The sequence below is a fragment of the Myodes glareolus genome, chromosome 1 (assembly GCF_982192425.1).
Source record: "Myodes glareolus chromosome 1, mMyoGla1.1, whole genome shotgun sequence".
Taxonomy (NCBI): Eukaryota; Metazoa; Chordata; class Mammalia; order Rodentia; family Cricetidae; genus Myodes; species Myodes glareolus.
The window spans coordinates 121761701-121777792 of record NC_142026.1 but is presented as its reverse complement, the minus strand read 5'-3'; the positions used below and the strand labels follow the sequence as shown (position 1 = coordinate 121777792).

Here is a 16092-nt window from a genome sequence, read left to right as displayed (position 1 = left end):
TTTTTAACTTCATTTTTTTGTGTGTGAGTGTGTGTGTGTCTGTGTGTGTGTGTGTGTGTGTGTGTGTGTGTGTGTCTGTGTGTGTATGTTTCATTTGTGAAGGTAGGGGCATTGTAGTCCCAGCACTCATGTCTTAACACTTTGAATGACAATTATTTCTAACTTAGAAAATATTTTATTCCTTTCTCATGTATTACATCCCATCTGCAGTTTCCCCTCCGTCCACTCCTCCCTTGCACCCCTCACCCCCTTATCCTCAGATTCACTCCTCTACCATTTCTCTTTAGAGAAGAGCAGGCCTTCCAGGGATATCAACCGAGCATGGCGTAACGAGTTACAATAAGACTAGGCACATAACCGCATAGCAAGGCTGGATGAGGTAACCCAGTAGGAAGAAAAGGTTCCCAAGAGCAGGCACAAGAGCCAGCAACAACCCCACACTCTGCTAGGAGTCCCGCAAGAGCCCCAACTTCAAGAATAATGGCTCTAAAAGCCTCCAGGCCCACGTATTTGACAACAGTTTACAATAGGGTCTTTTAGACCTTATTAGACTATTCCCCCAAGAATAGATTAAAAATGGTTAACAGTACTGAACTCAACTGTAGAAGTCAGAGTCAAGCAAATTTACTCAGGATCTGCTCCTGGAACACAGTGTAAACACTATGTAAACAAGAACAGCATCTCCATCACCAAAGAACTGTGCGACCAACTAGGGCGGGAAAATAAAACCATACACCAAATGGCAATGGGAGGCATGTCCATCATTATCAGGATGGACTATCAGAAAGCGGTAGTTAGCAGGAGGAATCCATGTGTTTGCAAACAATTCCCAGCATAGAGAAGGAATGCAGTCCACAGCTGTGGCACACAGGAGACACCCCCATGTTAAGAACTTTTGAACTAAGTTGTAGTTGAGAAAGTTTATCTGCTATTGACAAGACAAGGTCAATCCACATAGCCAAAATAAGGGAAAGAGACTCAAGAGCGCAGAAGTGGCAGGACTTGGAAGACTCCAAGTCATAAAATTTCACGCAAATTTGTTTTAAAGAAAAGCCTTAATATTATCAGATTTCTAAGCATGAGATTTGAACCTCAGACTATGTATGCAATCATGGTTATAAAGTAAATGTTATGCCTTTGAGCTTAAGAGCTCTGGCTCTAAATGAGTCACAGACATTAGAGATTTTCACTGCAAGTACGTATATTAAGTGTATTACAAATGAAGTGAACATTCTATCTATTTATAGTAAGTATAATGATAATACAATACCTTATAATAATTCCCCATTCATATGAAGGGGAAATGCCCTTATAGTTTTGTATTCAATAACACTAATGGTACAGGGGCTTAAAATGACAGAAAACCAAGCAACCTTGAGTCTCTACCTCTAAATACACAATCAAAACTTCCATAAAACAAGGTGAATCTTTACTCTGAAATTAAGTATAAAAGTGTTCTGTAGATCATCTCCAAGAAGTCAGTTATTCACAGGACAGCATGGATTCCGTAACTGAATGAGTGGACGGCCTCACCTTGGAACAGTCATTCATGTACATACAGGTGGACACGCGGGTTCAGTAGGAGATTGTCGCCCGTGACTTCCCACACACTTACCAGCATCTGCTGTCTGAGCTGCCTGGCCAGGACACCGTCCTGAAGAGCATTCTCCCGCTGAGAGGCATCTGCTAACACATTCACTGTGGTTTCTGCTTCCTGAAGCCATTTGATTAAGTTCTCCAAGTCTCTTCGAGAAGTCTGCACTGTCCGCAGCTCGGTCTCCAAGACACTCTGTCTGTCAGTGATGCTAAAAGAAACAACGTGGCAGACACAGTTCTGTGACTTACAAGGTAACATCACACATTACCTGGACCTAAGACAAAATTAACAGCTAGCCTCAAAGGAACTTCCACCCTTTAAGTCATCAAATGTAACTCTGTGGTTTCTTCATCTGTTGGTATCCTTAAGGAAATCATAAGTCATTTGTGAGATACCAATACAGAGACCTAGAAATATCAACAAAGCACACCCATACCATCAAATAATTAGGCCTGCATTTTATATATCATATTTGTACATTAATATAGTCTCTTACAGATTTATACCTTATCTATGGGCTTCCATAAGAGGGATGTCAATTAAAATGCAATATCAATACATATTCATATATCACTGACTGAATGGGAAGGGGCAAATCAAATGAAATATTTAAGATTTAAATATTTAAATATTTAATAAACGTAAGGGCTAATGTGTGCATCTCAATGATAAAGCATTTGCCTAATGTTTACAAGGCCCTGGGCACAATCCCTAACACTACAAAGACAATATTAACTTTTGGCACTTACTAATAATCCGTGTAAATACAAGTTGATTTAATAATATTTGATTTAATATATTTAATACCATAATAATATTTAGTAACAGTAATTTAATATTTAATAATATTTAGAAGGCACTGGACAAATAAACTTTTATGAATGTTTCATTAGTTCTACATCAAAACCAGAGCACTGGGAGCTACTCAAATTGGAAAAGACACATACTTGTATAGTCAACATTTAAAACATTATACACCTCAAAGTCACATACTTATATAGTCAACATTTAAAACATTATACACCTCAAAGCTTCTCAGACAAATTGGTTTTTTAAATAGGAGCTGGGCTGGAAAGACAGATCAATCCATGATTATTAGTACTTAATGTACAGTCATGAGGATGGGAATTTGGGTCCCAGCAAGTAACAAGTCCACATGTGCCTATAATTCTAGCTCCAAAGGATACAATAGATACAATTCCTATTTAGGCCTCTATGCAGACAGGCAGACTGCTGACAGACTGATACACACAAAAAAAAAACCTAAAATAAATCTTAATTTTAAAAATTGGGCACCAACAATTTCAGTCCTTTTTTTTTAGACCCAAGAAAACTGGAACTGTATGTTTATACAAAGCCTCACACACATCATTATTCAGAATACAGAATCATCACGATTTATCATATGAGGAAAGAACTGATCAATGAACTATTATACGGCAATACATGAACAATTACTCAATCATAGAATCAAAAAGAAAAAAGTCCCAATAAGCAAGCTAACATACCCATACTACAGAAACATTACGTAAGAGAAGGAATCCACATACGGAAAGATGTGTACTGTGCGTTCCCACTTTGGGGAAATCTCCAAAGCAGATAAACTCAGAGAGTGAAAACAAATGACTTATCCCCAAGGACCACAAACAACCCAAACAGGAACTTTAGAGTAAAGTATGGTCCATGCAAGCAACAGACTACGACTCAGACACTGAGACAAGCGATGTTCAGTGACATGTGCAGGCTCTCAAATGCACACTGCTAAGTGAAAGAAGCCAGATGTAAAAACTCCAGTGAATCAACTCACGTGACACTGTGGGAAGACATAATCATACCATCATTCACTCCCCAAAGTTTCTGCAGTCACATTTGTCTAGGAAATAAGCCCAAATTGCCTGACTTGGAATGTGATGTCCTCTATAATTTATAAACAATTTCTTTTCCCAACTTTATCCTCTACTTTTCTCTCACATTCTCTTTATGTCCATGGAATATGTCTCAGTTCCTTCTAGAATATGACTGATGGTATGACCATTTAAAAATTTTATATCCATATTACAGTGTCCTTCCAACCATCTCCATTAACAAAATCACACCTATCTTTTAAAGCTTAGAGCCTGTGCCTACTAGACTATTCCAGTTTCCTCACTCTGGGTTTATAAAAGGTCAGTGAGCCACTTTATATCGAAAATAATCACGTGTGCTCTAGAAAGGTTCTTAGATTCTGAACAAATCTCACACTACACTTTTACAATATATAGAGATTTCTTATCTGTCACTTACTCTATAACCTATAGGCAGAAATAGGTTTCTATAGTTCCACATTCCTTTGAGTCCTTAATGCCCAATAAGGCATTCACAAGCTATCCATCTGGTCATAATATGCCTTTGAGATTTGTTCCCAAGCACAATTTTCCTGGAGACTGCAAGTTAGAGACTACATAAAACTTTACATTTTATGAAGGAGGAAGATTCTAGAACCAAAGAAACGAGATTCCCAACTCCAGAAAATATCAAGGGGCTCTTTGATGATGAGAAAGGGGATCAGAGAGAAGAGAGTGTGTGGCCATTCTGACTGTTCTGAAAATGCTGTGTTAACAAAACTTAAAAAAGGAAAATCAAACCATGCGATCCAAGAAAGAAATTACACATTGAGAAAAAAAGAATAGACATACTCAGTATGGTGGATACAAACAGGCTCAAAAAACATGGCTGCCAGAGAGATGCCTTCAAGGCAAAGATATTAGAAGTGACAGATTGCTCAACATGGTAAACTTTGTAGAAAATTACACTGTTGCATTACTGAAAAGATGCAAGAAGAAATTAGAAAGAGGAACAAGAAAATTACACATTCAAAACCAACATAAATATTAACTTCAGATAAAACAAAAGAAACAAAGGTTCTGTGAGACCCTGCCTCAAGGCAATAAGACAGAGAACAATACAGGAAGACTTCTGACATTTTCCTCTGGAATCCACATGAACATAGATGGGACACACACACACACACACACAGACACACACACATACACACACACACAGGCATATACCACACATACGCATAAAAAACTTTTTAAATATAACAAAGAACGCTGAAATTTAAACTCTGTTTATAGAAGTCTAAATGATTTTATGTTATTATAATGAATCACAGTGGAGGATAAGCTCGGGGGTAGAGTGCTTGCCTACTGCATGCACCGTCCTGATTCCTGTAACCAAAAACCAATTATCACAGTTCGCATACATATGTCACTTTGTGTTCTGATTTTTGAAGTTAATATAATTTATATAAAATTTCTAGTAGAATGCAGCTCAGTTAAGTCCCTTCTAGTTTATTAAATTTCTACTTCTAAAATTAGATCCAATGCTAGTGTGGTATACTGGGTATTATAAAAATCATTTATCCATTTTCAAGGAACTATAGGTGATTCATCATAAGAAAAATAAGATGAAAATTAGAGGTTCAGAACTATATACACACAATTAACCAGACAAGCTAAGAAATTACCTTTAATACACCTTGTAGGCTACCCTCAGAAGAACCTAATTTTGCCTCCTCTGTCATTTACCAGGGACATGGCTTAAGGTAAAACATTTAAAATCCTTGATTTATTGTGTTCCATCCTTAAAATGAAGTGCTTGGGCTGCAGGTGAGTGAGAGTCATTGCAGACACTCCGGGGGTTCTGTTCAAACTGTGTAATCCATTGCTAAGATGGTAGAAGCTAAGGCAGGAGTTCATCCATTGCTGCCCCCATGCTTGCTACAGATTCCACAGCGTTAAGGAGTCTCTACTTGTCCATGGATTGTTACTGGTGAGAGTACAGACAGCAAAGAGGCTGGGAGGCCTCGGCATGGATCCATCAATCCCAGGGCTCTTAGACCCCTTGTAGTACTGGACTCAAATTCATCAGGTGCCCAGGGAACATATGTGTGTGTGTGTGTGTGTGTGTGTGCACAGATGCACATGTGTGTGCAGAAGCTAAAGGACAAACTCTGATGTCATTCCTGAGATACCATCTACTTTTTTGGTTTTTGACACAGTCTGACAGACGCCTGGAACTTGCTATGTAAGCTACCCTGGCTAGCAACTGAGCCCCGGGAATCTATCTGCCTCCCAGCCCCGGGATTACAGGTACACACCGCCATGTCTGGCTATTTTTCCTTTTTTTAGAAACATAGGTTCAGGGAAATCGAGTTCAGGTCCTCATTCCAACTCTCAATTTGCTGAGTCTCAAATATGATCAGAAAGAAGTAGAGGAAATCCTGAGAAAGAGTTGAGTGGATATAAAGGAAGGAGTACATTATGACCAGAAGAAAGGTTTGAACTTTAGGAAATATCTGTTTGGAAGACAAAGGCAGGGACTTTTTAAAAATCTAACTCTGTAAGCCTACAAAATAATAAAAAAAAAGAATAGGCTGAAAACATGTAAGATAACATTTGAAGTCTACAAAAGGGGAATTTAGCTAAAATATTTTTATGCTTCAAACAAAAGGAAGAAGTGACTATAAGACACAAAGGAAATAGAAATAGCTTCACATAGAAGCTGGGAGGACATCCATAGGTGATATGCTTGTGGTAGTTGATATTAAAGGGAACTAGGATTTTCTAAAATATCAACTCTTAGCTTTCACATGATATCTGCAATAAAACTCACTGTGCTGGTCTATAAAATAAGCCGATAGCCATTTTGTAACATAAAATATGGCCACCCACATAGCAGGCTTTTGGAAATGTCATTCTAAAGATGTTAGGCAATATTTGATATTTTGAAGCTATAAAAGGTTATATACTGTACAAGGAAGGGTATGTATTGCTCATAATTGGTCAAAGAGAATATTCTGACACCTATGGGTCTTTCTTTCAAAAAGCAGGCATGTTTAGGAAAGCCACAGTTGTGTGTTGCTAATTTTGAGGTTTTAAAAGATGACCTCTGCGGTAGTATAAGACTGAAATGTATACATCTCTTTCCGAGTAGAAAATGGTGGAACCATCCTGAGTGGCAGGTAGAACACTTAGAGCCAAGTGATTTCTTAAGGTTTTATTCCCTTGAAAACAAAATTAACATTTTTCTGAAATACTAACTGTGGGAGAAAGAGCTCTCAAAGTGAACAGTGAGCATTGTTGAAATACCCCGTGCCCTTCCAGGGACCGGTCCATGCTACACAGAGACTGAGTCCTAAAACATTTCAAAATTCATTCTGTGGGACTCGAGGAGACTGTATGCTAAGATACTAATACTAGACCACTTAAAAGGCTGAAGAGCCCCTGCCTCCAACTCATGATGCATAGTTAACACACCAGAGCAGCTGCTTCCACCTGGAGCTGATATTGCCAATGGGAGAGAGAGAGAGGGAGAGGGGGGGGGAAGAGAGAGAGGGGGAGAGAGAGAGAGAGAGCCCAGACACTTCCATGAGAAGTTGTGTCTCCCTACATTTTTTATTACTCATTTATTTATTTATTTAAACTAGATCACTACTCATGTTTGTCTTCATTAATCAACCAGTATTCTACCATTCCATACCTTCCCCAACATGTCCCAGTCTACCTTCCAAAGGCATCTCCCATCAAGCCCCAGAGCTCCCACTGTACAGGCACCTCCCCTGTGCCTCAGTCCCCTCAGGTCAAGCCCTCATCTGACCTTCACGGAAGCTGGGATGCTTGAGCACAGAATTACCACGTCTTCCATTCGTCCCTGTTCCTGTGCAATCTGGCCACTCCTCCTTATAGAAAACATCTCAAAAATTGTTTCTACTAACTTTTTTGTAATCTCTCGCCTCCATATTGGTTTCCTTCCCAAGCCTACATTGTCTCCAGTTCAGGGATCAATATCTGTTATAAAATTCACTCTTTTATTATTCCCACTGTATCAAATCACAAAGCTCATTCACCAAAGCAATGTCCAAAGCACAGGTGGAGCCGACAGTAGCCATGGCTGGATCACAACAGCCAGCACTGTCCCCATTTCTAAACTAGACCCAGCAGTCACTTCCTTTCTGCTCTTCACAATCATTCCTTTACGCCAGTGAACTAGTCTCAAAGTGAGACTCACACAGACTAAATTTTCATCAATACAAACAGTGTCGCTCCCGTACTTGGTACCCCAAGAGCTTCCCATTGCACTCATGCCAACGAAATCCTGTGACTTACAACCTTCATATATGCCCCCTGCCCCCCTCCCCTCACATCTCAGGCCCAGTGACTTTTACAGCTGTTGTTTTCTCTGACACTTTCTTCCGCTTTTCTTAACCCCCAGAAGTAGTTCCAGTATCACCTCTGATGTTGACTTTATTATGTTTACCCAAGTTTCCTAAGTCCTGTCCATACACTGCATCACTGACTTTATATATCACTCTCAAACAACCTCCTATAATTATTGGGCCCCCCAACTTCACCTATACTACATGGTTTCCCTTATAGAATATAAGGTTTATGGAGGCAGGTACTAATATATAATATAGTTAAGGTGGTTTCTCTGGGACTCTCATAGTGTCTGGCCAGCTAGAGGCTAATGAATAGTTCTATAATTAAATGATTAATTCACTGCAGGAATAAAAACGCAAATGAAGGAAAAGACAAAGACTGTGCCCATTAGCCCTCTAGCGTATTTGATACAGAACTGAGAAAAATGTCTGCATGTAGAAGTCTGATTGAAAGTGAACATAGGAGGGATCTCAGCATGCACCACAAATGGTGCTCATGAAGGCTTTGCCAGTTCTAGGGCAGAAAAATAATACATGGAATATTAAATAACAGGATAGAAGAGATATAGAGGAATATACATTTTACACTTCTCTAAATTCTAGTAAAAGAAACAGGTTGAAAACTAAAGGTGGTTAGAAGGAAAGAAGTCATCTTCCAAGATGATAAAACAAGTTGATTGATCCAAATTTCTGAACCTCGTATTGGTGAACAACCAGGAAGGAAAAACCTACCTACACTTGAGTGTGACAGTTGCTCATTTTATGAGCTCAGTGGTTGAGCCTTACCAAAGTTAGGTATAGGTAGTAACCCCAATATGATATCTTTCAATGACCACTCTTAAAAGGTATTGGCCAAACTAAAGAGCAATCCATGCTTGGAAAGAATGCATCCTTTATACTTAATTTACAGAGATAATAAGCAAGCACTAACTGAGAAAGGGAAATGAAATGGAAGCTTTGGGATATGCAACAAAACACACTGGGAAAGCAATCGTGGACTAACAAATTCAATCTTTTTATTTCTGAGTCTCATATATTCCAGACTGCCTCAAACTCCCTGTGTAAAGGAGGATGTCCTTGATTCCCTGATGTCCTTGCCCCAATTTCTTGAGTACTAAGGTTACAGGTGATGGCTGTCATACCCAATTTATGTAGCACTTGAGAATCGAACCCAGGGCTCTATACATGCTAGACAAGCCCTCTAACAACAGAGCTACATCCCTAGCCCATAGACTCAATTTTCAGAGTTCATAAAATGTCTGCCAATCCTTGTAACTACATCTAGTCCAAGCGTATGAATGAAAAAAGCAGTATCATCTCAAAAGAAGAACATAAAGTTATTCTGCTCATCATAGGCAGGGTTTCTCCCATCAAATAGCAGACTTTAAAGTTTTCTACCCTTTTCTTCCCAGGATTGTTAGATTTGTGCTTTAGCACAAAGCACTTGACTACAACATAAATTAAGCAAGTATGATGATTTCACTAACCAAGATAATTGGATTTTTAGAGAAGTTTCATCTACTAATAAAGACTGAGTGCATCACTAATGCATCCATTAAAGCAGATAATCCAGCACTTTATCATTAGGATCAGTAGAAACCATTCAGAATGACAAACAAGCAGCTACAGACTTCACTTTCTGCACATCAACCACACAAAGCACACAACATGTGAGAGCTTGCAAGTAAGACACAGTAGCATGGCAGGAATCTAAATGACGTATTTTGGAGAATAGACCAGACACCGAAAACTTTTATATGTGACTTTTGATCTCACAGTAGTCCTATGCATCAGACATGGTCTCTGCCTTAGAGCCAGGGAAAGCGAAAGTCAGTGAGATGACATAGGCTTTGCTCAGGGTAGATGGCAGATGCTTATGGTGGGACTTTAACCAAGGACTGTCAGATACCTCACCCTGGGCTCTCTGCTCCCCCATACCATCCTGGAAATGCCTTAAAATAAGCAGAGGAGAACAGGACCTTGTGGGGTAAGGACAAGGAGAGATTCCATAGTTACAATACCTGATTCCCTTTATAATCCTTCAGCATGGATAATTCTATGTATATTCAAATACATGCCTATATATGTCAATATATATACACACATATATGCATATATGTATCTGTATATACACACACATAAAATGTTATTTTATCTACACAGAGCCTGAAAGTAGAGATAAACACCATTCAGACCCAAATTAGGCATCTACACTCCAGAATTTGCTAAAAATTGACTATTACTAAACCAAATCCTAAAATGCTTTGAAATCTAAATGTGTGTATATATATGCCACAGTGGAAACATGATGCCACAGTGGAAAATTCTGTTTCATTACTTAAAACTACTTGACCCGTTATATAAATTACCTTCAGGTAACAAGTACAAGGTACATATGAAGTTTTATTAATTAATTAATTACAGTGCTGGAAGAATACAAGACCTCACACATGCTACACTAAATTTCATGTTTAGATTTGAGCGTCATCTCCTATATCTGTCCTACATGTCTCCATATCCAAACCACATCTAGTCCCAAGCATTTCAGATAAAGGATACTTAGCTTTGTACAAACACACTTCAACTATCTAAATTTGCAATAGATAATTAGAGAACTGCCATTAAAAAGCAAAGCAAAAAAAAAACCCCTAAGAATCTTTGTGCATTAGAAAATGAATGTATCTATATCACAGATTATCTTCAGGGAGGTTAAGGGAAGCAATCGAACATATTAATACTGCTAGGAAGCTATTCACACTGAGCTACATAAAGACTATAAGAAATACTGTCAAGAAAGGAAGGAAGGAAGGAAGGAAGGAAGGAAGGAAGGAAGGAAGGAAGGAAGGAAGGAAGGAAGGAAGGAAGACCCACACATCAAAGGACAGCTTTATGTTATTGGGATTTTGACACTGAAGATAAAGGAATGAGGGCCTTTAAGTGTGGATGGTCGATTTCAATTCATACCAAACATCGCTACTGAAAGCAGAGAATAAACTTCACACGGTACAGTCACTAACATTATTGCATATGCAAGCGCAACACCCTTCACTTCTGCAGAATTCTACTGACAATGATATGTATTCAGAATACAGCTGCGAAGGGAGAGGAAGCGACGACAAAAGCCTGTCGGGGGCCATCGGAGTGGCACAGTTCTGAGCCAGAGGTTGCGCTATCAGCCACAGATGCTCTCATATCTTTCATCTCATCTGCTCTCTACACACAGAGCAGATAAGAAGCAGTAAATAGAATCACAGACAGATCTGAGGAGCCAGGGCACAGAGCGAGCGTTCACTAGCAATAGCTGACATTCTGATAACAAAGAAGAAAAATTAAGCTCTTGCTAAAGAAAACGCCTGGCTGGATAAGCAAAAAAGCCCGAATTCTAATCCCAGTTGTGTTGAACGGGTGACCCTGAGAAACTGTTTACCATCTCTGTGCTTCCATTTACTGCCAATGTAATGCTGATTAAGACTCTTCCGGTCTCTTAAGACTTCTGGGAGACTTACAGGAGAGTGGTGTTGGTGTGTAGTGCTTACTACAGGGAAAGACAATGAGAAGACACCCTAATCTACGCACTGACACCATGGAGGACACTCCCAAGAGAGTGTAACTCCTTAAAATTTCCACCCATGCTTCAGAACGGAGAGCATGGGTAGTACTGCCGCCCTTCAGTCTTAACAAGGATCATTTGTCTTTTCTGCGTGACTCTGAACATAGCATTTAACTTCATTGAACGTGTTGAGTGTGAGGTTAGCCCACCAGTTCTCAAAGGAGGTGGTAAGTGGGTCTAACCCCAGAGCGGGGGTAGAAAAACTTACTCCTTTTCAGTCTGACTCTAAAGCTTCAGTGCATGAAATACACTCCGCTGTTAAAACTTCAAAGCTGGTGAGGGAAGACGGCAAGTTTGATCCTAGTCCGAGCTACACCAGCAAGTTTAGTTACATTAGTAAGACTCTGCCTCCGAAATAATTCATTAACTAATTAATTAAAATTTCAGGGTAGGGGAGCATCTTCTGGAAGATAATATTAGAAATCAAAATACACTGGGCTAAAGTTAATGTGAAACCTCTCAGTCTATCTTTATAACTACAATGTCAAGAACCCCAAAGAAGGCTAATATAACCTCCTACCTTTCTTGAGAAAGTAGGGAAAGGTTTATATATCCCGAGAGATGTCGATTTAGGATAAAGATTTGAAACACACAGAACTTCAATATAGAAGCCCTAGCCGTCACTAAGGAAGGAACCTCTGAGCTACAGTTTTGCTGTATTTTCCCAACAGTATAAATACCATTATTCTCTAAACCATGACTAAATACTAATGTGTCTTCTTATTTCTAAAATAATAGAATGAGAATAAAGTAGAACCAATCCTTGCAACTACAACAAAACTGGGGTTCTGCGGCCATCTCCACTTTGAGGAAGGAAAGATGACCTTGGAACATAATTCATATTTAATAGCCTCCTCCATCTAATTTCACTGCAGCTGTGGGTTGTCTGAAGATATCTACAAAGTAAAGGCAAGAAAAGCCGTAAACAAAGCAGACTGCACATACCAAAGTGAGTGGTCACCTTTTTGTGTGCGTGAAGGGGGGCGGTTATTTATAATAAAAGCAAAGATGTTTCTTACTCATGAAATTTCTGGTCACAGATAAAACAGTTTAAGGATTATCTCACTCACTGCTATTTTCAGTTCACCTTCCTCCCTATCTTAGTTACGAGAGCATCCAAACCATGTGTCATAGTGTGAAAACACTATGCTGCTAAAGTTACCAAGATTACAGCCATTCAGCTTCAACTTTTCACAGAGGTGTGTGTTTGTCAAGGTATCAATCCGGTATATATCTAACACACGTGCATGCCCGTGCTCTCTCTCAGAGTCGAACTCACATTCATGTTCATGTTCTCGCCTTGTAGTATAACATACACGCATGCTCATGTTTTCCCTTGTAGTCTAACACACATGCATGACCATGCTCTCCTCTTGTAGTCTAACATACACACATGTTCATGTTCTCCCATCATAGTCTAACACACATGCATGCTCATGCTCTTCCTTTATAATCTTCTCCATGGAGTTTGCAGAACCACTATAAAATCTAATTAAAAATGACATCTAGAAGTCCAACTAGGTGGGTTCAGTGCTTTGCACCAGGCCTAAAACCCCGAGTTCAGTTTTCAGAACACACGTGGTAGATTGAGAGAACCGACTTCTCCACATTGTGTTCTGACCTCTACACCAATGCAGGAGCACCCATGAGTATACACACACACACACACACACACACACACACACACACAGAGAGAGAGAGAGAAATCTAGAGACAAAAGTTCTTCCATGTTGAGTTACCAAGAAATTATTGAAATAACTACATCACAAAGCATTCTAATATCAACTTTATCCACTGCAAAATAAGCATGGTTTGATATTAAAATTATTTTCAGAAAATTATAACAGCCTAGAAAATATGTTTGAAAAGCCATAATTTTACTTATATACAGGCACTGCCAGTATGATAAAATAAATACTTTTTAACCGATGACAAACATAAACATGCGATCAGAAAAAATACTAACTACTGCTTATGCTTTCTCACCCCCTACAAGATGAATCTCTCTTATAAGCACATGCTGTTTCAGGTTGTTCTAGGCACTCTGCCTAGACAACAAGGATGGGGGGGGGGGACAATAAATTAACCAAAACTCTGCACATAGATTATTTCAGAGGTCAGGGGGTAAATCCAGGTGTCTGCTCCTCATCTGAGGATGTCCCAGCAAAATATCACACACTATTATAGTAGCAATTAATACTAATATCAGCCTGAAGTAGTTACAACTACCTGTGTTCCATACCAGAGAACTGCAAAATGTATTCTAAATAATACAAAGTGGCATAATTTTTAAAAAAATTACTAGCAAGATTTATTTAAAGAAAAATGCATTGCATGATTTCAAGAACATATACAAATACACACACTGTATAATAATGTGTACTTTGTTCATCATAATTTAAAAGTAGAAAAAAATAGTAAAATACACTTCTAATAATTAGCATATTTAGTCTGTTTCCATGAGAAAGTCAAGGAAATTGGATTCTCAAGTAAGGAATGCACATGCTCCTGCAAAGGTTTTCAAGTTACCTTTGTTTGAGATTGACCCACGATGTTTTCAAGTACTCAGTGGTTTCTTTCACATTCCTTGTGTCATCACTACTGTATTCTTCCAGAAGTTTCTGCAGGACGTTATCAAACGCCATGATGACACCATCACCGGAACCCAGTTCTTGAAGCAACAGCTAAGGTGTAAGTTGAGGCATAGCTGTTAGTACTTGTCACTCAGAAACTAGTACTAAACAACGCTGGTGTTCCTGGGGAGTTTTAGCACATTTTAGACACAAAATCACAAGAAGAAAGCAAAAGAGGACAAACTCTCAAGTTTAATTATTTTGAATTGAATCAGACTAATTTTAGAGTAGCAGAAGAAAGAAAGGAAGGAAGGAAAGAAGGAAGGAAGGAAGGAAGGAAGGAAGGAAGGAAGGAAGGAAGGAAGGAAGGAAGGAAGAAAATGCCTGAGAAGGGGTTGAAAAGCTGGCTCTGCATGCACTGTTCTTTAAAGACCTAAACTAAGTTTGGTCCTAGCACCCACACTGGGTCAGCTCAAAATTGCCTGGAACTCCAGCGTCCGGGGGACACTCTCTTTTGACCTCCACAGCCACCTACACTCAAGAGCGCATGCCCACCCTCCCCAACACATACTTGAAAAGTAATTAAAATAAATCTTTAAAAGAGAAGTTGCCTCAGAAATCAGGTACAGAGTACAGGATAGGAAAAGATGAACCATTTGACTTCATTCTGACTTCCTCAAGCCATTTGACATTTTCATTTTTTTGTTGTTGTTGTATCGCGGATTGTCAGAAAACATGAATCATATTAGAATAAGCTGAGTTCTCTATGTGTTTTGAGATACGTCAGCAAGTACCATGGTGGAAATCCTCTGTTCCTTGCTCCTGGATCACTCTGTACCTTAACCTTGGATCACTCTGCCTCTTACCCTTGGATCACTCTGCCCCATACCCCTGAATCACACTGCCCCTTACCCTTTGATTACCCTGTCCTTTACACCTAGATCACTCTGAGTGTTCGCAAAGACAACAGTTCGAATGGATCAAGATTTGTTAGGCATTTGCCTAAATGTCATCACAGACACTTAGCGTACCACAGGCAGCAGCTCCCAGCACAGTTTCTCAACCCTAGAAAGAGTCTCTCAATCAATCAAGACACTTCCAGGAAATCCAAAATGACAGCTGAATGTGCCTGCAATGTTTTTTGTAGCCATCGTAAAAATAAAAATCCACCTTAAGGTTTCAGAAGAAACACATACACATTGTTCACTCAGGTAGCAGAGCACCAGTGCACAGTACCTGTGAAAGACTGCTCCCAAACCCTCCCCCTCTATGGGTACCAAATCTACAAGCGCCCCTTAGATTACACGGCACACCGAGTGCACAAAAACCTGTGTCCATCCTCCAGTATACAGCAAATCTCCTGGAAGTTACTAGTATTGCTTAAAACAGTGGTTCTCACCCTGTGGTCTGTGATCCCTTTGGGTGGCATCTAATGACCCTTTCACAGGGGTTGCAGATCAGATATTTACATCACTATTCATAACAGTAGCAAAATTACAGTTATGAAGCAGCAACAAAAATAATCTTATGGCTGGGGGTCACCATAACATGAGGAACTGTATTAAAGGGTCACAGCATTAGGAAGGTTGAGAACCAATGGCTTAAAACAATATCAGTGCTTCATAATCAGTTGTGATAATAATGCAATAATGTCACAATAATGCAGAATAATGGCAAGCTAACAAAAAAAACTGTATGTATTCAGTTTAAAATCTGTAGGCATGGATATTGAAGATGTGAAGGCCAAGTGCATTCTGGGTATGAGGATGAGAACACTGGTGACCGTTTTTTAATTGGATTCCTCTAGTCATATGTACAAAAGTTCTGCTATTCTTTAGGACAATGAACAAGAACCATAAGCATACAGAGTAATTCAGAAACTAATAGAGTTGGCCCGTTGGATTTTAAATTATACCCATGAGATGTGCTCATGTATAGAGATTTAAAGCATTATTTGCAGGTTTTCAATTTGTTTCCCACATTTTCTAGATTACTATGTTCTTCCTAAACACACATTTCTTTTCAGGCTATCTGAAAAGAAAATACAATGTTACACTAAACTGTAACCCCACGTCCAACACAAGAAATGTTCTATGATTGTAGTAGAAAA

The 16092-nt window shown here is 39.2% G+C and overlaps 1 protein-coding gene across 7 annotated transcripts in view; it reads right to left on the bottom strand.

Moving 5' to 3' along the window:
- Positions 1-16092, bottom strand: part of Utrn (utrophin) — a 504577-nt gene that overhangs the window by 240287 nt on the left and 248198 nt on the right. For all 7 annotated transcript variants that reach the window (XM_087911817.1, XM_087911819.1, XM_087911818.1 and 4 more), the window contains 2 exons: positions 13939-14093; positions 1616-1805 (listed from right to left, as the gene is read on the bottom strand). In XM_087911817.1, the coding sequence (XP_087767943.1) occupies positions 1616-1805; positions 13939-14093 (345 nt within the window). The remainder of the gene's footprint in view (positions 1-1615; positions 1806-13938; positions 14094-16092) is intronic.